Genomic DNA, 25,010 nt, shown 5'->3' with positions numbered 1-25,010 from the left:
TGAGATGTCCCCAAGCGCTGCCTGCCGAGAATGGATCAGAAAAGGTGTAACCGCAATGCAGCGCCTGGAAGCGAAGACTTGAGGCTCAGAGCTCCCGCCACACCCACCCTCTGCATAGAAAGTGCCAAAGTTGGTATACACTTAATGCAGCGCCTTGAAGACAGACTCTGGCCTGTCAACGCGGTGGGGGCGGGGGGAGAGGGCTGGGGTTAAGGCTTCGGCGGAGGACGGCCAGGGAGCCGGGTTCAACGGGGTCACCTTGACTCTGACCTTGGACATGTCTGTAGACCCTGGTGCAGCGCCTTGAAGCGGACCATGGGCTTCAGAGTCGCCCACATCCACAGGACGACATGGAGGAGGGGGGGGGGGGGGGGGGGGGGGGAGGGGTACGTGCAGCGCTTTGAAGCGTACCCCACAATCCACAAGAGTAATATCGGATGGGAAGGCAACACCGCGAGGACGTGGCCTAAGGACCAGAGCGGCTGACTGTGGCACTGAAGAAACAAGTTCGAGTCTCGCATCGTCTCAACATCCTGTGATCCTCGGCACACCACTATATCTCCTGTGCCTGAAATAGGATGTGACCGCGTGTGATGTCACCGCTGCTCATATAAAGCGCTCCAATACCTTCGGTCGAGATAGCCTATATAAAACTGAAAATATATAGCAAGCATTGGCAAAGCCAGGTCCCGCCTATGTAAGAGCTGTTGGCTTTGTCAATGTGTTGAAGCCTATTACACACCAGCCTGGCTGCGGTTCAGCATGGGAATGTAATTACCATATTGATTTGCACTTCACTCCGATCTGAGGCGGGCTGGGCTGTCGGGAGGGCGGTGTGACCTGCGGCAGGCAGCGTCGAGAGCCTGATTGCACGGCCTGAGAGCTGGAGGGATGCTGTGAATCAGCTAGAGCGGCAGGTTGGAGAGGCACTTCGCTACAAGCCGCGATTGTGAGGCGCTGGTGTGCCTGGAGCCGGGCCAGCCCCGCGGGCTCCGGGAGGGCTCTGGGAGGGCTCCGGGCCTCGGGGGTACCCGCCCCCCACCCCCGAGGTACCCCCGAGAGGGTGGAGCGGACGGGGGAGAGGCGAGAGAAGAGGCGGAGGTGCCACAGCGCCTTGAAGCCGGCTCAGCTGGGCGCAGATCACCAACCCTCAGAGTACAGGCGGAGGACAGGGACATAGCGCCTTGAAACCGGCTCAGTTGTGTCTACATCACTATCCCTCGGAGCACAGAATGACAGGGACACAGTGCCTCGAGAAGCGGCCGCAACCCGCCCATGAGAAGAGGGGGCAAGGAGAAAAGGCAATACAGCGCCTCGAAACGGGCTCGGCTGGGCGAAGATCACCAACTTTCAGAGCGCAGGAGGACGGGAACATAGCGCCTCGAGAGGCTTCGCACCTCCTCCCCTACAAAAAGGGAACGAAAGATACTTATGTAAGGAGAGGATGTATGCAATGCAGCGCCTTGAAGCGAGACCGGGGACTCTGAGATGTCCCCAAGCGCTGCCTGCCGAGAATGGATCAGAAAAGGTGTAACCGCAATGCAGCGCCTGGAAGCGAAGACTTGAGGCTCGGAGCTCCCGCCACACCAGCCTGGCTGCGGTTCAGCATGGGAATGTAATTACCATATTGATTTGCACTTCACTTCGATCTGAGGCGGGCTGGGCTGTCGGGAGGGCGGTGTGACCTGCGGCAGGCAGCGTCGAGAGCCTGATTGCACGGCCTGAGAGCTGGAGGGATGCTGTGAATCAGCTAGAGCGGCAGGTTGGAGAGGCACTTCTCCGGTCTCCCCGCGGGCGCCGCCATAGTGCTTGCCGTCTTCCTCTCCTTCTTCCCCGGGCTGCGGGGGGCGGGCACTTCCGGCCGGCCGCGCTAGGATTGGCCGGCCGGCCAGTCACGGGGCAGGAGAGACGCAGAAGTGCCGGCAATGCCGGACCAGACTCGGGGGCGTTCCCGGCGTCGCGTGACGTCGGCAAAAGGCAAAGAATGTCAGGAACGCCCCCGTGTCTGGTCCGGCATTGACGGACAGGCCCCTCGTCCAATGGCAAGGCTCCGTTTACGGAGCCAGCCAATCAATGACGAGGGCCGACCCAAAGCACCCTACAGTTCTCAACAGGATTTCGCCTGCGCGAAAAAGCTGCGCAGAGCGCAGCTTTCGCTAGGCAAAACCTAAAAAGGGCAAGTGGTGTGGAGAAACTGACATGCAGGTGGAGCTAGGCCTAAGGGGCAGGCTGTGGCCTTGCTCTCTGAAGCATTCTAAGGCTTTTGCCCCAAACGGGAGAGAACTGTGAATGACTTGTGAACCTTGAATTACACTTCTGAAGAGAACCCTGTGGAGCTTAACCAGGCCTGGCAACTTAATAACACACTGGTACTGACTGTCTTACCCAGTTGGTTGTGTCCAAGAAAAGTTGCTGCAATGAGACTTTGATGTCATCCGAAACAGGTGGCAAAACCTCTGCCACTTTGTTTCACAGTGCGTGGCAATACCTGCCCAGGAGAAAATAGATGTTCACTGATCTTACAGCAAAGCCGGTGAATGAAAGCATGAGTTTTGCAAATGTTGCCATTAGTTTTGTCTCTCTATCAAGAGGAGTTGTTGGGAAGCCATTTGGCTTTAATTGGCTTAGGATGCCTGCACTACTAAACGTTTGGAGTGTAATGCATTAAAAATCTGGGCCCCCTGGAGCAAGTCTATGCCGCCTTCCCACTTGCCTCATTACTGGTGGGCAAGATCCTGTCTTTGCCCAGGTGCCTACCAGCACATCAGTAAAAGGGCAGAAAAGGCTCCTGACTTCTTTGTGCTGGGTTGAGGACTTCAGTGAGCACATTAGATTTGGCCTCTGTAGCTGGCAGGATGAGTTGTAAGGCTTCCATTGTCTTCCTAATCACTTTTGCGAATGAGGTGGAGTCCTCTGTTACCTTATCCAGGTTGAGCCAATGTCTGGAGAGGTATCTAGACCACTGGCGTCCTGAAGGTCTTCAAAAATGTCCCCATCATAACAAGTATCACCCTGATCATTATCATTAGCACATGGTGTATAGTCTGGGTCCGTGTGGTGTTCCAGTAAGAGATGTATTTCAGTGTCCCATGAAACTTATGGACCTGTGTTCAGTGTTGTGGCATCGGGCCTGATGTCAGGATGTTGCTCAGGCGGGTCAGCCTCTGAGAAGATAATGTCGTAGACAGTTGTGTACACAAATCTGAATGAGGGATCAGTGTCAGGTAAGCACAAGTTGAGGGTTTAAACCAGTGATGAATCCACCGGTGGGAACCTGACTGGCCTCCATCTTGGAGTATGCAGCTGCTCCGGAGGGACCCAGTGAGGCACCAAAAAAGTGTTTTCTACGGTGAAGCGAAGATCAGGGAGATGTTGTGGAGTCACTGTCCATTGTGGATCAGACCTGGTCTGGACTGGAGGAAGTGTTCGCGCAGAGACAGACTTTGTGTCCTGGTAGGGCAAGGGTGGTTGTGCAACTCAGAGTGGTTGGAAAAGTGGGAAGAAGGGGACTCGTGCTCGGATTTTCTTTTAGGTTTATAGGGATTTCCTAGTACCACCTGAGCTTCATGATCATGACTACCAGTCACAGGAACAACCTTGGAAGCGAGACCACATCTGCACTTGTATCTTCAACAGCGACCTTATATTTAACTTTTTGAGTTTGACGACAGCAAGTTAGACCTCTTGATCCCAAATGGCCTTCTAATTCATTTTAACAGAACAGTCGCACAACTTCAGGTCATGTTTGGAGCAGAGGCACCAGAAACGGTCCTCGTGTGTGTCCATGGCTGACATCTGTTGATTACAGGCATGGCATGGTTTAAACTCGGTTGGTTGAAGAGGGTTTTATGATGCACACTGGAAAGTTTTAACAGGATTTGGAGGCTTCAGATCCAAGTTAGCAGGGCCAGAAAGAGGAAATTATGTCAGAATGTGGACGTGGCACATTTATGGGGGCCAGCCGCCACATACGGGATCGGCGGATTATTTGGAAAACCGCGTGATGCCACATACCGACACTAAAGGTAATTGCACAAAAGTTTCCGGATCAAGTCTGACACCTGGGGATATTCATAAGATGAGGAATCTGAAATTGCAGTAAGACTGTCACTAGAGAGAGAATGTATCAATAAAGAAGCTATTTAAGTTACATGAGTAACCATGGGATGCATTGGTGAAAGTTTGAGCAGGTGATATGTTATGTTATGTTATGCGCATTTATTAAGCACACAGCTGCTCCAGCGAAGGAGCGTCCTGGCATATGGAGAGCAACATTGTATTTAACAAGGAAATCTCTACCTATTTGCTGAAAAAATATGCTTTTTGTACACCATGCAAGAGGGTTAATCTTTGGCTTCTCAGTCTTTTATGCACTGAGCCTCTGCTCTGCAGTCTGGCTGTTTAATTTTCCTTTCTATTATACACCATGAAGCTACATACATTGTTTGCACGCAGAACAAGAAAGCACTACTTAGGAGATGGGAGGATGCATTAAAGAGCCAAACTAGTTAAGTGATAAATCAGGCATTATAGGGCCAATCTGCAAGGAGAGGAGGTTTTTAATATTACCAAGATCTAAAGAAGCAGCACGGTGTCTACAGCCTTCAAGTACTAAATGTGCACTGTGTTGCTTGTGTGCAGATGTTAGAGAATTGGCCAAATAATGGTACAATTACATGGTGGCGTCCCAGAGGTCAATATTGGAAAAGGGTACATTAACTGCAGCCCATGAAAGCAAGTGATGGAAACAGGAGTGCAAAAAGCATCGCAAGATCCAGACGTTTGTACAGCATCTGGGTCTATACGTGAAAAGACACATTACATCCCAGTGCAATGCTTACCCTTCTGACTCTGCCTCTGCAAATACCTCATCACCTTCATCACCACCAGCCCCAGCTTCTGTCACGGTAGATACACCACCGCTAGAGGTTGTTACCATGGGAACAGACTGTGAAGCATGCTCAGAAGCATCTGCTGTTGCAATATCGCCAAATACAGAGACTGCAAAAAAAAGTTCAAGTCATAAATTTCAGCCATGTCAATTGGTTTATAGCAACTGTAATGGTCAGCGCCATGAAACCGCTCGGTGTACGCGCGCTTAAGAAATATTTTAAACTCAAACTGTTTGATTCAGACAGTATAGAAAAGAGCTAGTGGGTAGAATAAAATAGCTAGCACAGAAGCCCAGTCACATCTAAACCTGAGTTTCAAAAGCTGCACACCTACCTGGAGCAGCCACCTGCAGAGGCGTTGTAGGGACACTGCGACCGCCTGATTCTTCTTCATGAGCAAGAAAAAGCGGAGTTTCATACATTCCTAAACCTGAAATAAAATGCAGTGTCAAAAAACAGAATAGGACTGTTGATCTAACCAGCTACTTTGCCAGCCTAATCCCAGCACACATCTAGCAAGGCTTCCACACTAGCATTCCCAGACGGCCTTTTCAAATTAATTTACTTTTCATCTTTGTCACTTTTGACAGGCCATTTTTTCCATGCATTCACAATCCAATCTGAGAAAAAGTGTCTAATGGTAAGCCGGAGGCTCTTGCTCGGGCTCCTGTCATATCTAATATTAGGGAGACTCTTATTGACTACCACAAAAAGCCAAGCATTAAGAAAAGAAACATTTTTCAAATCATTCACTTCAACTTTGCAAGTATGTCCACTGTGTCCTGAAAGTGTGCATAAGATGAAGAATTGTTATGTGATCCAACGTTTGCATGATTTCCGTAATACTCAAGCAGACGGACTGTAAACATTACTATGGGGAATGACAAACGCTGCTAATATTGCTAACCTGATGCTGATAGAATATGATGAATCTTCATCTGAGCTATCCGGTTATCCTGGGACACTTTGCTTGAAGTCAGAAGAGTAAGATCAAATACTGACAACTAAAAGGCTTCATTTTTAATGACCAGGCTAAAAGACTTAAGAGTCGATTTAAATCCTGGTGAACAGCACGTTGGTCTGCAGTGGCGAAGGAGTAGATTACTTGGTTGCCCTGAGAAAGAGAGGCCTTAGCATTGCCTTATGATAAAAAAAATGTGCTTTTAGTCGTATGAATGCAGAGTACTCTCCCGCCTGATTAGCTGGCCGTTGGAAGACTGGAAGATAAATACTTTGATTCAAGTGGAAATAGGACAGTACTTTGAGCATGAAACCGGGGCTCGTTATTGACGTAACCCTAGATTGTTCAAACTTGAGGTACAATGCCTTAATGGGTAGAGTTTGAATCTCCTCCACTCTCCTGGCTGGTGCAATGTGTAGTAAATAACCACTTTACATGACAAAACCAGCAGAGTGGCTCTGTGAATGGACTGCAAGGAACTAGTCATGAGTACCCCCAGAAAGGCAGCTGTGGTGAAACAATGTCAGCCCAATGTTATGTCACTTGCTGCAACTGGAGATCTAGTTGCCTTTTGAGAGGATGCCTTCGAAAGCTTCAAAGACTCTGTGGGATAAGCGGTATGTACGATAATTTCACTAGCATTGTGTTGCATGTATGAACTAAATTCTGTGTGTGTTTGTTGAGTTCCATTATCAACAACAGCAGCTTGTTCCTTCTTTCCTGCAATGGATAAGCTTTGGGGGCAAGGGTGCTGATGAGAAATCATAGGCACATGATCTGTCGCTGTAATATCCTTTTCCTGATTAGAGTAAGACAGTGCTCGTTTATTAGGTATACCATGGAAGTCACCACTAGGCTTAAGTGTGGGCGACTGGTATTTGATAAGCCGTTCTAAGTCGGGAACAACACCTTTACTTCTCGGCACTCCAGGTGCACTGTCATCTGGCTCAGATACTTGGAAAAGACTTTAGGGACCGAAAAAATACCAAAATGGAGTGCCCTGAACTGAAATTGTGGGCTGTGGACTGTTGCCATAACTATAGGATTCTCCTGTGCTGGGGGTGTATTGGGATTTGAAATTGCATCCTTCAGGTTGAGGAATGCAAGGAACACGACCTGGTGGATTGATTGTAGTTCGTCGAGAAGAGAAACAATTCTGAAGGATTGTTTGTTTATGGTTTTTAAGTCTAGAACAGGGCACAATTTCCTAGATTTCTTTTGAGGCAGAAGGACAAATTACTTACCTTTGGTAACGCCTTATCTGGTAGAGAAATAATCTAGCTGCAGATATTTAACATTTGAATTTTCCAGGCATTAGGCTGGATCCGGAAGACGTTTGCCCCAACAATAACCTTGCACGCTGGTAGGGGACGTCGGTTGGCTCCGCGTGACGACATACGCACAGGAGATGACGCCTGCGTCACCTATATAGCTGCCACGTCGGCGCACTGACGTCAGTTACTTTTCATGACTTTCCATGCTAGGAGCGCAGGGCCATGAAGTCCATGGACAGTGGTGTTTTTAGAACAACTAGGGCTCTGCAAGGGATCAGCCCTGACAGTAAAAACCTGTCCGCAGCGCGGGAGGATGAGTATATCGGTAAGGAATCTGCAGCTAGATTATTTCTCTACAAGATAAGTCATTACTGAAGGTAAGTACCTTATCCATCTGATACAGCCATCTACCCGCAGATTCCTTACATTAGAATAGATACCCCAGCAATAAAATCCCTAGAGGAGAGACTGGGGAAAGTTTAGAACAGAAAGTCCTGCAGGACAGAGAAGCCAAAAAGGCCATCCCTGCAGACTTGACAGACTTAATAAACATATGCAGAGATACCCATGTTGCTGGCTGACAAATGTCAAGGACTGGAAAACCATGTTGCAAAGCTGTGGTCGCAGCCTTTGTTCCGGTGGAATGAGTTCTTAAGCCTTCAGGAGGCTGTTTTATGGCCAGAGTGTAGAACATTTTTAAGCAGACTCATCGCAAGATAGTCCTCTTCTGCACCACACAACCTTTCTTTGATCCAACATACCCCACGAAGAGATGGTCGTCCACCTGGAACTCTTTACTGCGGTCAAGGTAGAAAGACAATGCTCTTTTCGAGTCTAGATGGTGGACTCGTTGTTCCTCTTTAAAGGTGTGCGTAGGAGAATAAAAAGTGGACATGGTGACCAATTGCCCACGTGGAATGGTGTTACCACTTTCAGGATGAAGGAGCCCCTAGAGCAAAGCACCAACTTAGCAGAGAAGATAGGTAAGGTGGCGTGGATGACAGACTTCAATTCGCTCCACCTCCAGGCAGAACTTATTCCCACTAAAAAGGCTGTTTTGATGGAAAGAAGGTAGAAGGGGAAATTGTGCAGAGATTCGAATGGAGCACACAAAAGGAAAGTGAGAACAAAAAACTAAGGTCCTACTGAGGCATGATGAATAGGGCAGGTGGGAACATATGTAAAAGCCACTTAAGAACTCGGTTTACAATAGGGGATTTAAATAAAGAGGGTTGATCTGGCAGCCTTAAGATTGTAGACAAGGCTGAAAGGTAGCCTTTATAAGTGCCCAGAGCACAGCCCTGCTGTGAAGGGTAAAAAAGAGAAGGACGGCAGAGGGAAGCAGAAAGGATCAAGTGGCCTTTCTGTACAATATTTGACACATTTCTGCCTTCAGCAGGCGTACACTGTCTTAGTAGAGGGCCACCTGGCTGCCAAAATATCATCATAGACTTTGGGAGGAAGGTCGAATGCTGTCATACAAGTTACTTACCTTCGGAAACTATGTATGCTGGTAGAGACGTTGTCTAGCCGCAGATTCTTTAACTTAAAATATCCCCAGGCGTCAGACTGGATCTGGAAATTTTTGAAGCAGCACCTCTGCGCGCCGAAGTACGGCACCACACGACCTCGCCCTGACGTCGTCCACGTACGTGACGTCAGCAAGGTCAAATAAGTCCCTTCCAGCGTGCGGACGTCAGTTTTCTTTGGAGAAACCTTTCCTCGGCACAACGCAGAGCCACCAAAAAAAACCTGTGAAAGTATGGGAACAGTGTGACAGGGAGGAAAAATCCGTAAAACAAAGAAATTGGATGGTGCAGACCAGTGTTAGACACTGTATACCAAAAAAACAAGAAGGCAGAGCACTGATCTGAGAAATAACCCCGCAAAGCGTGGACCCTTCCCAGAGGCTGAGTAACAAGGGAAGAACGTTCTGATAGACAACAGGAAGGCTGCCATTACAACACAGAACTGTGCAGGCCAACAAGGGTGGAGCAATCCACTGAGAGGTGACATAATAAGGAATGGCGCATCCCCCTGTAGAGATCGAAAGGCCGAGGCACAGCCCAATAGACCCTAAAAGAGGCGACTGCAGAGGAGACGAGAAACCCTAAACCGATAGAGGAGGCGGGAGGGAGGGAAAAGAACAGAAGACCCCACACTGGAAGGACCATAGTGGAGGAATGTAGAGAAAGGGAAAAGATGAATCTCCTGTTGAAGGCGAAAGCGAAAAGCACCATTCCACAGGAAGATAAGCCACCCAGAGGGAGACGGCTGCAGAAGGCAAAGTCTGAGAGGGTCGCACCAACATGAGCCGCCTGAATGAAGACCAATGCCAACTGAAAGGAGGCAAGATGGAGAACTCCACCTGGAAAGGTTCTTGCAGAACAGGGAGGATGGGTGGGCATTAAGGAATCTGTGGCTAGACAACGTCTCTACCAGATACATCGTTACCGAAGGTAAGTAACTCGTACATATGATAGAGACATCTAGCTGCAGATTCCTTAACTTAAAATAGATACCACAGCCATACCCCAAGGGGGAGGTGGGTCTGTGACAGAACAACAGAAAGCACCAGAGAGCACTGAGCCGGTAACAGGTTGACAGACTATGGGGAAAGCTGTGGCGGTGCAGCCTATCAGCAGACCAAGCAGCTCAGAAGAGCAAAAGACCATGGGAGGCAAAGGCACCACAAGACGACCAGAAGGGCACGGGACCTCACCCGTGTAAATACGGGATGGAATAACGGCCCTAAGCCACAATCTCAGAACGGAAGAGAGTTCATAATGAGAGAAGGAAGAACTACTACTCCCAGAGCTCAATGGCTGCTAAGTCGCCACCAACCAAGATCCAGTGGACAACATGGAGTGACAAAACCAGAGCCTACCCGGCGGGCCAACGCAAGGGAGTCTGGACAGGCAGCAGCCAGAAAGCGGAGGACAAGAGGCAGGGACTGAGCAAGGTCCCAGAAGCGCAGGCGTAAAGCACAAGACACACCAAGTGCAATACTCAGTCACAAGAAAGCGACAGGGTCGGATAGCAACCCGCTGAAGCGCACTGAGGCGGACCACAACGAGAAACAAGGACGTAGCAGACCGCTACGGAGACAAAGCAGGTGGCGTGGCTAAGACGTTAAAGGGACTGCCCAACAAGGCAACTTGAAGGCCATGGGCAAGAACGTACCCAAAAGGAGACAGAGGCAGGGCGCAGCACAGAGACGACCCCAGAAGAGGAACTGTCCCGTAGGCACACCAGACACAGATAAGGGTGAAACCTAAAGGAAAAAAGACACATCCAAGGTGTGCCATCCGAGGCACTGTGAATAAGTGCACGGAGAGCTGTGGAGAACAACCTCAGATCTCCAGAACCACCACCTCCGACTGGGAGGAGAAACACACCCCCATTTAGTACATGAACGGGACAGACAAGACCCCCCAAGAAGAGGATCCAGAAGAGGAGGCTCAGCCCAGGGAGCGGAACCCTGGGAATCCTCGTTGCCGAAGCAGCATGAAAAGGCACCGAAGTGTACTTTATAACGTGCAAAAGAAAAACGCTGTCGTGTAGAACGATGGCAAACCTGAGCACCAGGCACCCAACTGCTCCCCGAAAAAAGGGGATAGAGGACCACACCTCGCAGAAGCGAAAAAAGGCAGAGGGGTATAAAAAGGATACCCAGTGGTCATCAACATGCGGGTATCTATAGAAAGGGCGAGGCACAAGCCCAACGCAGCTGCGGGTGCTATAGTAGGAACCCGTGTAAAGCACCGGTGGCAGCCTCAGAAGAAGCGTGTTGGAACACACTGAAAAGACGTCCCATGGGACAATGGTTGAAGAATCATTTAGTAACAAGGCAAAAACCCCTAAAAGAGGAATATGAGACACACACAAGGCGAAAGCAGGGCGGAACCTGTGGCCTGTGGGAAGCAGTGTCAGAAGGCACAACACGGAAAACACCCACCTGGCACGGAGCAAGGCTATACAATAGCATACATGTACCCCACCTGGGGTATTTCACGCCACCAAAAACAAAAAACAGGGGAACACCTCTTAGGGTAATCCACAGTCAGGTCAAGACACGAACAACCAGTGAAACACTGCCACAGCTGGCTTACTGTCAGCCCAAAAACGCACAGTCCAACTTGTGGACGCTGAATAAAAGTTGCAAAAAGGAGGGGTAACCACCCCAGTGTAGGATGACCTGAGACCTGCCAAGTACAAGCCTATTGGGGGGGCGAAAGCCCACAAGGAGGCGCTGAGTTGGCGTGGGTTTTAAACAAAAGGACCCCATCAAAAGGAAGGTTAACAAGGCGCTCTCGAATATTCTCTGGGAAGACGCCATCCCGCAACCAATCATGGTGGCGTAGTGTAACAGAACTGACCATAGCCCGGCCTAAGGAGTCCGAGGTATCCAGGGCAGACCGGATAGCAAATTCTGACAGGTCACATCCATCACGTATATGATGGAGGAGGTCAGCACGAGCGCCCTCAGAGGTTGAAGAGATAAGACTCGGCATCGTCCCAAAAGGCAGTAGTAGCCCGAGCCAACACACACATTGTATTGAGGGAGCTAGTGGAGGTAAAAATATTACAACCCCATGACTCCAGCTATCTAGACTCTCGGGAGGGAGGAAGCAACAGTAGAGGCAAGGAAGGAAAGGCAGCTTGCAGAACGAGCCCCTTAACGTCCGTATGAACAAACAAGCAAACCGGATCGATCGGGGCAGGGCGGTGCATGATGGAACGAGCCACTGGATCACCAGACGCTGGCCGAGCCCACGTCCCCAGAAGGGCATCATAAAGGGACGCTTTGAAAGGCAGAAGCGGCTCTACATTCCGCGAACCGTGGTGGAGAACATCCAACAGGGGGTCAACAGGCAGGGGAACTGAAGGGGGCTGCATATGCAGAATGCGGGCGGCCATGAAAACAACCCTCACAAAGGCCACACCAGCCTCGGTAGCCCTCCGAGGAGGATACAGTAACTCATCCGTGGGTGAGTGCTGTAAGCTGAGCCGCCCACTCTAAGGGGATTGCCAATGTCCAAAGGGAGGAAGCCTCATGGAGGAATGAGGGTCCTGAAGGGGCTCTTGAGGAGGCGGAGAGTTCGCCGGAGCCACGAACTCCAAGAGTGGGGAGAGGCAAGGACCGATCCGGCGTTGACAGACGTCGGGGTGTCGCCAAACTTTCTCCGGAGGCCTCCGAGAGGAGTCGATAATCCGACGCCAACCCCCCAGAGAGGAATCGACAACCTGGCGTCGAGGCAGTGCCAGGGTGTCCTCGTCCGGCACCGACTGGGCCTCGTTCGGCACTGACTCGACCCCAACCACAACAGGCTCCTGCTCTGTAGTAAGGAACGGAGCCGGGGAGGCAAGTCTATGGCACCGGACCGGCGCCGACTCTGCCACCACCACAACAGGCTCCAGCTCCGAAGTAAGGAACAGAGCCTGAGCCAGGGTGGCAAGTCTATAGCGCCGGACCGGCGCCGGCCTGGGCTCCGAAAAGGCAGCCACCTGCCCGGAGGGCCGAGGGGGACTCGAAGACGAGCTGCAAGTATCAGCGACGCCACAGGGAGCCCCACTGGACTATGCGACACGCTAGGGGTGCTATGGGCCGAAGAGGGGGACCCAGTCGTGCCGCACCCTGACAACACCATACCTCCATCACCTGGGGCAAGGAGCTCAGTCTGCGCTGGGGGCGGAAACACCGGCGAGTCCACCGGAGACCCCGCAAGCAGCGGGGGTCCGAGGACGCCCCAGGGAGATGAGGGGACCCAAGGGAGGCCTGCAAGGCTGCGGCATAAGCCGCCATCTGGGTCCGAGTCGGCCCAGCGCCAGGCAATGGCGGATAGGGGAGGGCAGACTCTCGAGGCACACGTCCGGAAAAGTCCGGGAACTAGTGCCCTCTACAACAGGAGGAAGGGAGGTCAATGACCTTGGCGACAGGTGCCAGGACTTACCAGGAATAAGCGAGTGACACACACGGGAACCAGACGGGGACCAACGCCACAAACGGAACCCTCTGCTACCGGGACCTGCTGTTGAAGAGGAGACCGGGGTCCGTGACGAGTCGGACCGGGAGAGGCAAGCCGAAAGAAGCTTCATCAGACACTCACGCCGGGACTTCGGTTTCAGTTGTTGAAAGGCATTCAGTCCGTCGAGTCGAGGTGTTCACCCAGGCACCACATGCAGATAAGGTGTGGGTCCGTCGCGGACATTTTGCCGCAAACAGGAGGCACGCGTCTTAAAAGCCGAAGGCATTGCACACTGCTCCAGACGGAAAGCGTCAAAAGGGGCCTGAAAACAGGCCAGAGGAACCGCTTACTCCGGATCCGCGTTGCACGTGGAAAAGAAGGAAACTGACGTCAGGGCGGGGTCGTGTGGTGCAGTCCCCCAGCGGGCAGAGGTGCTGCTGCAAAAAATTTCCAGATCCAGTGTGACACCTGGGATAATTCTAAGTGAAGGTATCTGCAGCTAGACGTCTCAATCAGATACTAATAATATTGAATGGCTTTGTAGAATAATATCCATAACACAGCAGGGAAAATATGCCCAAATCCGACTACCCACCGTCTTGTATATTGAGGGGGATGAGTGGCCTAAGAAGTCAGGTTACTCCTTTTTGGCCTTTTCATCTACCAATTGACAAACCTTTTCACCTTCGCTGGGCATGTCCACCCCACCGAAGCTAAAAGTCATACTGGGAAGAGGTGGTTGGTTGGTTTAAATAACCGGACTAGTGATAGGATTGAAAAGTTCTAGTGGATGAGTACCCATAATGGCTGTAAAATGATTTGGTTGGAAGTTATTTCTATAGCAAAAATCCAAGTGACCGGCTGCGTCCATATCTATTTAATTGCCTTTTATGCTTCAGCAACATGTTTTCCAAAAAGCTGCCTGCCATTAAAGGACATTTTTAGTTTTCGATTGAACTACTGGGCAAAAGATTATTTTTATCCATCTGCATTGGTGCAACACTGTAGGAAGAAAAAGTTACTTACCTTTGTTTAGATTGCATAGTACACTAATCACCCAAACGGTATACAGGTGCTGATACAGATGTGTAGGTGTGAGGTCCCCATGATCCTGCTACGAAGAGCCAGGTCTTCAGCTTTTTATGAAACTGAGAGGAGGCAGCTCTGAAATGTTGAGGCAAGTAGTTCCATGCTTTGGGCGCGATGTAGGAGAATGAACGACTTCCAGTTTTACTTTTGCAGATGCTGGGATTGTGTGCAAGCGAGAGTGAGGCAGAGCATAGTGTCTGGCGGGTTGGTGCAAATGTATGCAGCTGTTCAGGTATTCTGGTCCTGTGTTGTGTAGGGCTTTGTATGTGTGCTTGAGAAGTATGAATTGGCTGTGCTTGTGAATGGAGAGCCAGTGAAGCTTCCTGAGGTGGGGTTTGATGTGGGTGTGGTGCGGGCGGCTGAGAACGAGTCTTGTGGCAGTGTTCTGGATGGTCTGGAGTCTGTATAGTAGTGGTTTGGAGATTCTGGTGTAGATAGTGTTACTGTAGTCCAGACTGCTGGTGATGAGTACATGCATGACTGTCTGCCTAGTGTTCTGAGGCAACCATTTCATGATCTTTCACAACATACGTAGGATGTGGAAGCAGGAGGTGCACACTGCATTTACTTGAGCAGTCAGGTTGAGCTTGTTGTCAAGGATGGCGTTGATTCCTGCAAGTACCATGCCTCTGGGAAAGTGGCGGACTTGAAGGAGGTGTTGATATGGGTCAGGGTGGTGCTGATTGGTGATGCTCCCTGGTTGTAGATGGGTTCATTGGGGCTCCCGGTTGTAGATGGGTTCATTGGGGCCCCTGAGTAGATGGTCTGCAGGACTGCTTCAGTCTTGTTTCTGGTTGGGTTGTGCAGTTGATAAGGTGGCCGTCTTGATTGGTGGTGGGTAGATTAGCGAGGAGTTCTATGGGGTTGGGTTGGTATGTGAAGATGCTGTAAATGTTTACAATTTTGCTGTGGAAGAAGTTGGATAGGCGGTTGCAGAGTTATTGGGAGGCAGCAAGCGAGGTGAACTCCTTAATGATCGAGAGATCTTCTAGCAGCTGCTGGAGCTTATTTACCTCAGGTAACTATCTCTCTGATTAAATACTCAACCTACCAGCAGATTCCTCTTCACTTGAATCTTTCAAGTGCCAGACTGGATTTAGAACCTTTCAATAGCGCTTCCATGCTGGCAGGAAGTGAGGCTCCATGTCAGCGTCAAAAACAAATATCTGATGTAAAGGCAAATACATTTTTGTTAAAGCAGATGGTAGCCAGTTTAATAAACAAATCTCCGAGTAATTCACATGGGGCAGTTCTTTAACTCGAAATATCTTCTGACACTGCTTCCCCCTGCATTAACTGACCAATTCTTTTTTTTTTTTAAATAAGAGAACATTACTTACACACATGTGACCATTGGAGGTTGAAAAGCATGTGGAGCTATCTATTGCTTTTTGGACAACACTGTACCTCTAGACGTACGAGTTACTTACCTTCGGTAACTATGTATATGGTAGAGACTATTCTAGCCGCAGATTCCTTCATGTAGAATTACTCCCAGGCATGAGACTGGATCTGGAAACTTTTTTGCCACAGCATCCCTGCCCGCCGGGGACGGGGCAACATCACGCGACTCTGCCCAGGCATCGTCCGCGCACGTGACATCAGCTAGGTCACATAAGACCCACCCCTGCACGCCTACGTCAGTTTTCTTCGGAGAACTTTTCCGCATCACAACCCGGAACCACCAGATAAAAAACTGTGGAAGCATGGAAACAGTGCGCGAAAAGCAGAAAATGGGGAGAGAAACGGTGACTAACACCACCCACGGTAGTGTCAACACCGCAGAACCCAAGGCAGGGAAAGAAGAAGAAACAAGCAGAGCCCTGCGCAACCACCCTGCCAGCACATAGTCAGCCTCCACACCTGTGCCCCGGAGGCAAGAAACATGCGTAAGGTCATGGTACACGTAGGAAACCTACCACCTCCATCCTGAGCAAGGAAGGGGACCAGTCCCAAGACATACAGGGACAAAAAACCTCCAAACCACCCCAAAATAGAGGGCAACCACCCACAAGGGACAAGGGCAAAGCATGGCCAGATGACCCTTAATCAGAGGATAGCAATGGAAGGGAGGGAGGGGAGGGAGGGAGGACAGGGACAGAAAGCAATCCCCCCCACACCTGGAGTAGCCAGAGCAGCAGGGTACCGAAACACCGGGACCCCATCCTCCAAAGAACCAAAGGAGGAATGAACCGCCCCTAGATGGAGCCACCCGTCAAGAACAAAGAAGGCACCCAGAAGATACAGCCCCCACCGGGAGGCGAGTACCATAGACCAACTCAAGAGTCCTCGCAGAATAGGGGAGGAAGGGTGGGCCGTAAAGGAATCGGCGGCTAGAATCGTCTCTACCAGATACATCGTTACCGAAGGTAAGCAACTCGTACATCTGATAGAGACTACTAGCTGCAGATTCCTTCATGTATAATAGATACCCTAGCAATACCCACGTGGAAGGAGGGTCTGCGAAAGGACCCCACCAGCCATGACAGGACAGAGGGTCTCACAGGGGACCAGACCTGCGGACCGGGCAGTAACCCGGTCCCTCCCAGGCAAAAGGAGCTCATCAAGCAGAACACCACCGACCCCAGAGCGATGGAGGAAGAAGAGAAAGAAGAGAAGAGGCCCTCACAACAGAGGAACCAAGGGAAAGGCCAGAGAGGCCGCAGTACCCCACACCCCTCCAAGGCAAGAAAGTTTCCACCCAAGCCAGGGGAAGAACTCAGAGGGCCCACGGAGACGAGGGAAAAGAAGGAGAGTCCACCCCAAACGGAAGGCAACAGGCCAGCCAGAGCAGCACCAACAGACATAGGCCACCAGAAGCCAGAAAAAGCAGTCCAGGACCCCAGGAAGAGCGGGCGTGCTATGCCTGACAAGGGAGAACACAGAACATCCCATCCCGCAGTACAGGAGCAGGGAGGCAAGGGAAAGGTCGGACACACCACCATGAGGGGCCATGCACACGACCTCAAAAAGCAAAGCAAAATACACAAACACCATGGAGAACAGGCACCCAAAGGCCACCAGAACTCCCCAGCAGAGCGCAAGCTATATAACAGCTACCACTACCTCACATAAGGTAGTTAAATCCCCCCCCAAAAAACCCTCTTTGGTTAAAACCCTCTTTGGAAGAACTTCCGCAGCAGAGGAAAAAACAAAATACCACAGGGAAACATCCCTGCAAAAGGCTTGACAAGCGCCTAAAAGGAAAAAACAGAAGGACTAATCTCAGGGCCATGTCTGTGTAACAATTCCAGCAAAAAAACACACACAGTGAACAAAGGGCCGTCCAGCAGCCAACAAGGCCAAGTCCCAGCTAGGAGGACTTAATGACCAAAAAACACTCTACAGTAAGTGCGACGTCCAAGAAGGTCCAGAACCAGCTCAACTCAGCAGTCACTGAGGAGGGGAAGGAGGGGAAGGAGGAGGAGGAGGAGGATAAGGCAGAGGAGGACAAAGCCCTGCCAAGAACCTTTGGATGGCTGAGTCAGCCGGGCATGGAACAGGCTGCCATCAAAAGGAAGATCAATGAGTCACTCCCGAATATTCTCGGGGAACACTCCGTCCCAAAGCCAAGCATGGCGACGGAGAGCGACTGAGGAAGCCATGGCCTGTCCCAGCACCTCAGATGTCCAGAGCGGAGTGGAGAAAAAAAGCTGCTAGCTCCTGGCCATCCAACGCATGATGTCGTAAGTCCACCTGAACAGTCTCCTAGGAAGCTGCAGATCCCAGAGACTCAGCAGAGTTCTACAAACAGGAGGAGGCCCTAGCCAGGACACACAAGGTGTTAAGGGTCCGCAGGGCAGCGCTGGTCGAGGCGAACATGCTGCGCCCCCAAGAGTCCAGCCAGCGGGCCTCCCGGGACGGCGGAGTCAACAGTGGCGGCAGGGAGGGAAAAGCAGTCCGCAAAAGTTTACTGGCGGTGGAGGGAAAGGCACGCCAGGTCACGCGGCGCCAGAAGGTGCTGGTGCAGAAGATGTTGAGGCACCGGATCCCCCAAGGCAGGACGCCTCCAAGCCCCCCGTCAGGGAAGAAAGGAGCGAACCCTCAAAGGAAAGCCAGAGCCCTGGTGGAGGACCTCCACACGATGGTCCGCCGTAAAATGAGCAATCGGATCACCCATTCGCAGAATGCCCACAACCGTGGACACCACGTGAGAGAAGGCCGCACCTGCCTCCTTGGGGCCTGGGGTGGAGAAAGCAGCTCCTCAGTGGGTGACGGCTGCAAACTAAGGCAGCCGTCCCCGAAGCCAAGCGGGACAGGCAAAGGCCAGACCTGGAAGTCCGAAGGACCCGAAGAATGGGGGACCAGCCGCACCTCCGACGAACACCTCGGCCTCAGAAATGGCGGTGAGCTGCCTTTCGACGATGCCGGTGAAAAAGACACCACACGGCGGCCAGTCTCCGGAGAGGATGACACCAATATGCAGCCAGCTTCCTGAGAAGGAGCGTCCGAAGACGAATCCGCGGCACTACTCCTGCACAGAGCCATAGAGTCCACCGCCTGAGGGCGGACGACGACACCATCCGGCATTGCCGGACAGGGCTCCTCCAAGTCACATCGCGCCAGGGACCGGAGTGGAGATGGAGCCGAACTGGCCAAGGGGCAGCACCGGAACGACGCCGACTCGTCCTCCGCAGAGGCCTGCGTGGAGGAACAAGAAGGACCTGGGGAATGACACGAAGCCCTCCACCAGCCTCGGCCCAGAATGTGGCGGACGTGGCCCAGCGACCCATGTGGCGGCGCCAGGGACGATCCAACAAGGCAGCCGCCTGCGGGGAGGGATGAGAGGGGCCCCCACCCAGCCTCGACCTGGAGCGGGACGAGGAGGGCCCACCGACCCCTGTGGCGCCACCCGGACCAGCAGCAGCCGGCACCGTAACTGCGTCACCTCGGCCTTAGACAGGACCACCTTGTCAAAAGATCAAGAGGGGCTCGGGGATGCGACCCGAGCCACGGCGACCTCCCGTGACACCACAGGGACTCCCGCTGGAGTTTGCGGCGAGGCAGAGGCGCCGTGGTTCAAAGGAGGGACCCCGAAGGGCCGCACCCCAACAGTACCACATCCTCCAAGCCTGGATCCGAGCAAGTCGCGCCAAAGCCGCGGAGGGCCCCGCGCAAGGCAAGGGATCTGCTGATGCCCCAGGAGGGGAAGGAGGAGGACACGCCAGCGAGGCCTACAAAGCAGCCGCGTATGTCTCCATCTGGACTCTCGATGCCCCATCCCTGGGAAACGGTGGGTAGGACGACACGTGGGGCCGTATCACCCGCGGAGAGCCCACGCCCCAGCAGGCCGGACACCAGCCCCCAGGGACAAACTGCGACACTCACCCACCGGGGAGCGACGCTCACATGATATTGGAGAAGGGTGAGGACGACGACCACGGCAGTGTCTGAAGCTGTCTGCCGAAGCTGACCGAGGGGAGGACGCCGACCTGAAGAGACACGCCGAGAGTAGGTTCATCCGGCACTGTCGCCGCAACTTCGGCTTCAACTGTTGGCACACCTCACAATCAGTGGTGCTGTGATCCTCCCCTAAACACCACATACAAATGAGGTGAGGGTCCGTCGCCGACATAAGACGCCCACACAACGTGCAAGTCTTGAAGCCCGAAGGCATTCGCACACGGTTCCACCAAAAGAAGAGACAATGGAAAGAAAAAAGGGCCCCAAACAGGCCCGTAGCAAGGACCGGATCCGCGTTGCACACGTAAAAGTAAAAAACGGACGTAGGCGTGCTGGGGCGGGGCTTATGTGACCTCGCTGACGTCATGTGCTCGGACGACGCCTGGGCGGAGTCGCGTGATGCCGCTCCGCCCCCGCGCCCAGGGATGTTGTGGCAAAAATTCTACGTGAAGGAATCTGCGGCTAGTAGTCTATCAGATATTCCGTATTAGTGTCCAGTTATTTTGTAGTCTTTCCAGATCAATATCCAACTCTGCTGAGTCTCCTTTACGGCAGGTGACTTGTGCACAGTTATCGGACCAAGCACGATGGTAGTCACACACGCACAGTGAGGACACATTACTAGCCAAGTGCCCTTACCCTTGCTGCGTCGCTGCAGCCCCTTTCTAAAAGGCAGACACTGGAAGTAACCATTCGCAGTCTGTTAATTGTGTGGTTTACTGTAGATGAATCACCAGTTGTGAGGCTCATCCACAGTAAAAAGTCCAAAACCAGGTGATCTAAAAGCAAAACACCTAGGCGGATTAAATGGGCAAAACGCCGCTCAATCTCCAAGCATGGAGGTGGAGACTGGACAGGTTCGGGTGGAGGACCGTCCCCTGCTGCTGCGACAGAAGGTCCTCCTGAAGAGGCAGACGAACCGGGGGATCGACTGACAGACTGAGTAGCTCTGGATACCAGTACCTTCGAGCCCAGTCCGGGGCCACAAGAATGACTTGGGCCCGGTCGCGCTTGATCTTCTTCAGCACTCTGGGCAGAAGTGGTATAGGCGGAAAGGTGTACAACAGACCGCAACTCCACTCGTGACGAAAAGCGTCTCCGAGCGAGTGCCGCCTTGGAAATTCCAACGCGCAGAACTGATGACACTGCGCGTTCTCTTCGGTGGCGAATAGATCTAACCAAGGCTCTCCCCATCGCTGAAAGAGGCCTTGCGCCACGTCCGAGTTCAGACGCCATTCGTTATCCATCATGCACCGACGGCTGAGCTCGTCCGCCCTGGCGTTCAGAGAACCTGCCAGGTGTTGAGCCACCAGGGTCACGCCCTGGCGTTCCAGCCATTGCCAAAGGCGAAGAGCCTCTTGACAAAGGATCCACGACCCCACACCGCCCTGTTTGTTGCAGTACCACATGGCGGTGGTGTTGTCCGTGAACACCTGCACTACACTCCCTCGTACAGAGGGGAGGAATGCCTTCAGTGCTAGACGAATCGCCCTGAGCTCCAACAGGTTGATGTGGAGCCGGGCCTCCGCCGGAGACCAGAGGCCTCTGATCTCCGCCTCTCCCATGTGGCCTCCCCAGCCCTGGAGGGACGCGTCCGTCACAACTACGTGCTCCGGTTGGGGTAGGGAGAGGGATCTGCCGCTGACCCAATCGCGGTCTGTAAGCCACCACTGCAGCTGTCTCGCAGTGCCCTCCGAGATCAGGACGTGGTCGGATAGGTTGCCCTGATGCTGGGCCCACTGAAACTTCAGGTCTCACTGCAGAGCCCGCATCCGCCACCTGGCGTGATGCACCAGTAGGATGCAGGAGGCCATCAGCCCCAGAAGCCGCAGCGTCAACCTGACCGAGACCCGGGATAACGGCTGAAAGATGGGAATCAGAGCCTGAATATCCCGGACCCGCTGTTCGGGTGGGTAAACCCGAAATCGCGCCGAGTCCAGAACCGCTCCGATGAAGAGGAGCTTCTGAGAGGGACACATGTGTGACTTCGGCACATTGATGGAAAACCCCAGCTGGTGCAGGAGGTCTGCCGTCGTCTGGAGGTGGCTGACGACTGTTTGGGGCGAGCCCGCCTTCAATAACCTGTCGTCGAGGTAGGGGAAGACTGAAACCCCTAACCGACGCAGATGAGCTGCGACCACCGCCATCACTTTCGTGAACACCCGTGGGGCGCTGGTAAGGCCGAAGGGGAGCACGGTAAACTGAAAGTGCTCGTGGCCCACCATGAACCGCAGGTAGCGCCGGTGGGCAGGCAGGACGGGGATATGAAAATAAGCGTCCTGCAAGTCCAACGCTACCATCCAGTCTCCTGGGTCCAGGGCAGCAAGAAACTGAGCCAGTGTCAGCATCTTGAACTTCTCCTTCCGGAGGAAGCCGTTGACGTTCCGTAGATCCAAGATAGGGCGTAGGCCCCTTTTGCCCTTCTTGGGTACCAGGAAGTAGTGGGAGTAGCAACCACACCCTACTTCTGGCCCAGGAACGCGCTCGATGGCCCCCTTGGCCAAGAGGGCCGTAACTTCCTCCTGCAGAAGTCGCAAGTGATCCCCCGATACACGGTGGTTCTGCGGTGGCATGGCTGGAGGAGTCGCCTCGAAGGGGAGGGAGTAGCCCCTTCGGACGATTTGCAGCACCCACCTGTCCGAAGTGACGGTGCGCCAGTGGAGGTGGTGATGGCGAACCCTGCCTCCAACTGGCGTCACATGGGCCTGAAAGCACGGACTATGAGGGTTTTGAGGCGGATGCTGCGGGGGAAGGTGTGGACTGACCTCGCCGTTGCCCCCGACTGCCCGGACGGCGGTTCCCACGGCCGCCACCGCGTTGGGTATTGCCCTGCGGTGCGTGGCTGGCGGCGCGGCCCCTTCCGTGGCCACGAAAGGAGTGATAGGCAGCCGGTTGCTGGCGCTGGCCCGAAAGGCCTAAGGACTTGGCCGTAGCCCTGGAGTCCTTAAAACGCTCAAGCTCGTGGTCTGCCTTGTCGCCAAAGAGGCGACGGCCATCGAACGGCATGTCCATAAGAGTGTTCTGGACATCTGCCGAGAAGTTGGCGGACCTCAGCCAGGCGTGGCGTCTGACCGCCACCGTCGTTGCCATCGCTCTGCCTAGCGAGTCGGTGGTATCCAGCCCACACCTAATCGAATATTTCGCTGCATCCCGGCCTTCCACAAGGGCTTGACCGAGTTTGGCCCGTATCTCCAACGGACACTCTGGCAGAACTTCCGCGACCTTATCCCACACTGAGTGGGTGTACCGTCCCAAGAGGCAGGCGGTGTTGGAAGACCGCAGGCCGAGGCTCAGGGATGAGAAGATCTTCTTCCCATACTGGTCATACCTCTTGGATTCCCGATCCGGCGGGGCCGACGGGAATGCGGTTTGGGAATTGGAGGCCTGGATGACCAGGCTCTCAGGGGTGGGGTGGGTGGACAGGAAACATGGGTCGCCCGGGGCTGGGCGGTGGCGTCTGGCCACGTTCCTATCTACGGGCGAACCTGTAGCGGGCTTGGACCAAGTGCCCAAAAGAACGTCAGTCAAGGCCTCATTAAAGGGCAGCAGAGGCTCAGCCGAGCTTGACTGTGGTTTAAGGACCTCAGTGAGGAGATTAGTCCTCACGGCCGCGACGGGGAGCTCAAGGCCCAAGGCCTTGGCAGCCCTCATCAGCACCACACTATAAGTTGCCCCCTCCTCCGAAGCCACGGTAGGAGGGGAGACAAAGCCAGTGTCTGGAGAGGTGTCCAGGCCACTGGCATCCCCAAGGTCTCCTGACCAGTCCTCATGAGACTGACACTCCCTGGTCAGAGGGTCCTCAGACCCCTCCCAGTCCTCCTCCTCACCCATCTCCTGAGATTCAGGGTCTTCAATTAATGGGGCCTGTTTGTAAAAGTGAAAATCACCAAAGGACGTCTGGAGCGGCGCCCAGCGGGGCCGTCCCGACGGCTGAACAGGAATGGGGATAGGACCGGAGGGGACACCTGAGGGTCTGACGCCGGGGAGGTCGTAAGGTCCACCGGCGACGAACCAGATCCCGTAGGGGGGCCAGCGGCGTCCTGCGGCGCCGGGCCCGAAGGCGCCGGCGGCGTCGGAACAACTGGACCCCTCGGCGCCGGGCTAGAAGGCGCCGTCGGCGTCGGGATAACAGGGAGCTGCGGCGCCGGGCCCGAAGGCGCCGGCGGCGTCGGGACCGAAGCACTCGACGGCATCGGGGCCGGAGTCGCCGATCCGCTAGGACTCCCAGACGGGTCCGCTGGGCCCGGAGGCGCCGCGGAACCCGTCGGAGAGAGGTTCCTCATGGCCATGAGGAAGCGCTCGATCTCCTCCGGCGTCGCGTTCAGCCCAGGGACCGGAGGGTGTGGAGCCAGACGCGGCGCCCGCGGCCCCGACGGAGCCGCGTGGGCGGTGTCACCCGAACACCCGGCCGCGTCGTGCGAGCGTCGGGGGGAGTCCGAGGAGCGATGACGCCGCTTGGACTTCTTGTGCCTCTTACCTGACGACGACTTCGACCCGGAGGAGTGAGGCCTACCCTCGGAGCTGTGGTGGCTCCGGGCCCGCGACCTGTCCCTCGACCTCCCGTGGGAACGGGACCTCTCACGGCGCGGGACCGACTGTCGGAGTTCGAGGCGCCTACGGGACCGCTCCCGCCTGGCTTTCGAAGAGAGGGCCCGACAGTCGGAGCAGGCCTTGTCGTCGTGGTCGACGCCCAGACACGACAAGCAGACGCGGTGAGGATCCGTGACCGACATCAGCCGGTCGCAATCATCACAAGGCTTGAACCCGGGCATCCCTAAGGCACCGATCGGAGTCGTAAAGACTCGAAACAGGATCAAAAAAGGATCAAAAAAGTTAGTCAAAAATGACTAGGGTTACTGCTTTTTCCAGATCTGCGCTTGCTGGCGCGGAAAAAAGAAGAACTGACGTCAGCACGCGGAGGCGGCGTCTAAGTACTCCGACGACGTCATCACGGCGCCCACGACGGACGCGGAGCCGCAGACGACGCCTACCGACGCGCAAGGGTACTGCTACGCAAAATTTTCCGGATCCAGTCTGACGCCTGGGGATATTCTAAGGTAAGAAATCTAATACTAACGTGTCTCTTTCAGATATCCCCTGCACACTGAAAAAATTCAGCGAGAGACAAAATTGAAGTAAATGTCTCAAAGAGCTGATAATCCGCTCTGGATCCATATCTGAGGGCACGGAAAGAAAGGAAATGACACCAGTGTGCAGAAGTGGTACCTATATGAGCCCAGCACATTGCTTATTGAGAGGAACAGCGTCCGTGCGGAGCCACCCAGTGCCACCTTCTGGCATGCAGAAGTACTCTGGAAAAGTTTCCGGATCCAGTCTGGAACTTGGGCAATATTCAAAAGGTGAGGAATCTGCAGCTAGATGTCTCTATCAGAAGTACATATATCCAAGGGGGGGGGAATGG

At 53.5% G+C, this 25,010-nt stretch overlaps 1 protein-coding gene across 4 annotated transcripts in view; it reads right to left on the bottom strand.

Moving 5' to 3' along the window:
- Positions 1-25,010, bottom strand: part of TPR (translocated promoter region, nuclear basket protein) — a 728,231-nt gene that overhangs the window by 22,390 nt on the left and 680,831 nt on the right. For all 4 annotated transcript variants that reach the window (XM_078642622.1, XM_078642637.1, XM_078642629.1 and 1 more), the window contains exons 47-48: positions 5,227-5,322; positions 4,842-5,001 (exon numbers count right to left, since the gene is read on the bottom strand). In XM_078642622.1, the coding sequence (XP_078498748.1) occupies positions 4,842-5,001; positions 5,227-5,322 (256 nt within the window). The remainder of the gene's footprint in view (positions 1-4,841; positions 5,002-5,226; positions 5,323-25,010) is intronic.

The sequence above is a fragment of the Lissotriton helveticus genome, chromosome 1_1 (genome assembly GCF_964261635.1).
Source record: "Lissotriton helveticus chromosome 1_1, aLisHel1.1, whole genome shotgun sequence".
Classification (NCBI taxonomy): Eukaryota; Metazoa; Chordata; class Amphibia; order Caudata; family Salamandridae; genus Lissotriton; species Lissotriton helveticus.
The sequence above is the reverse complement of the archived record's forward strand: the minus strand, read 5'-3'. Positions and strand labels throughout refer to the sequence as shown.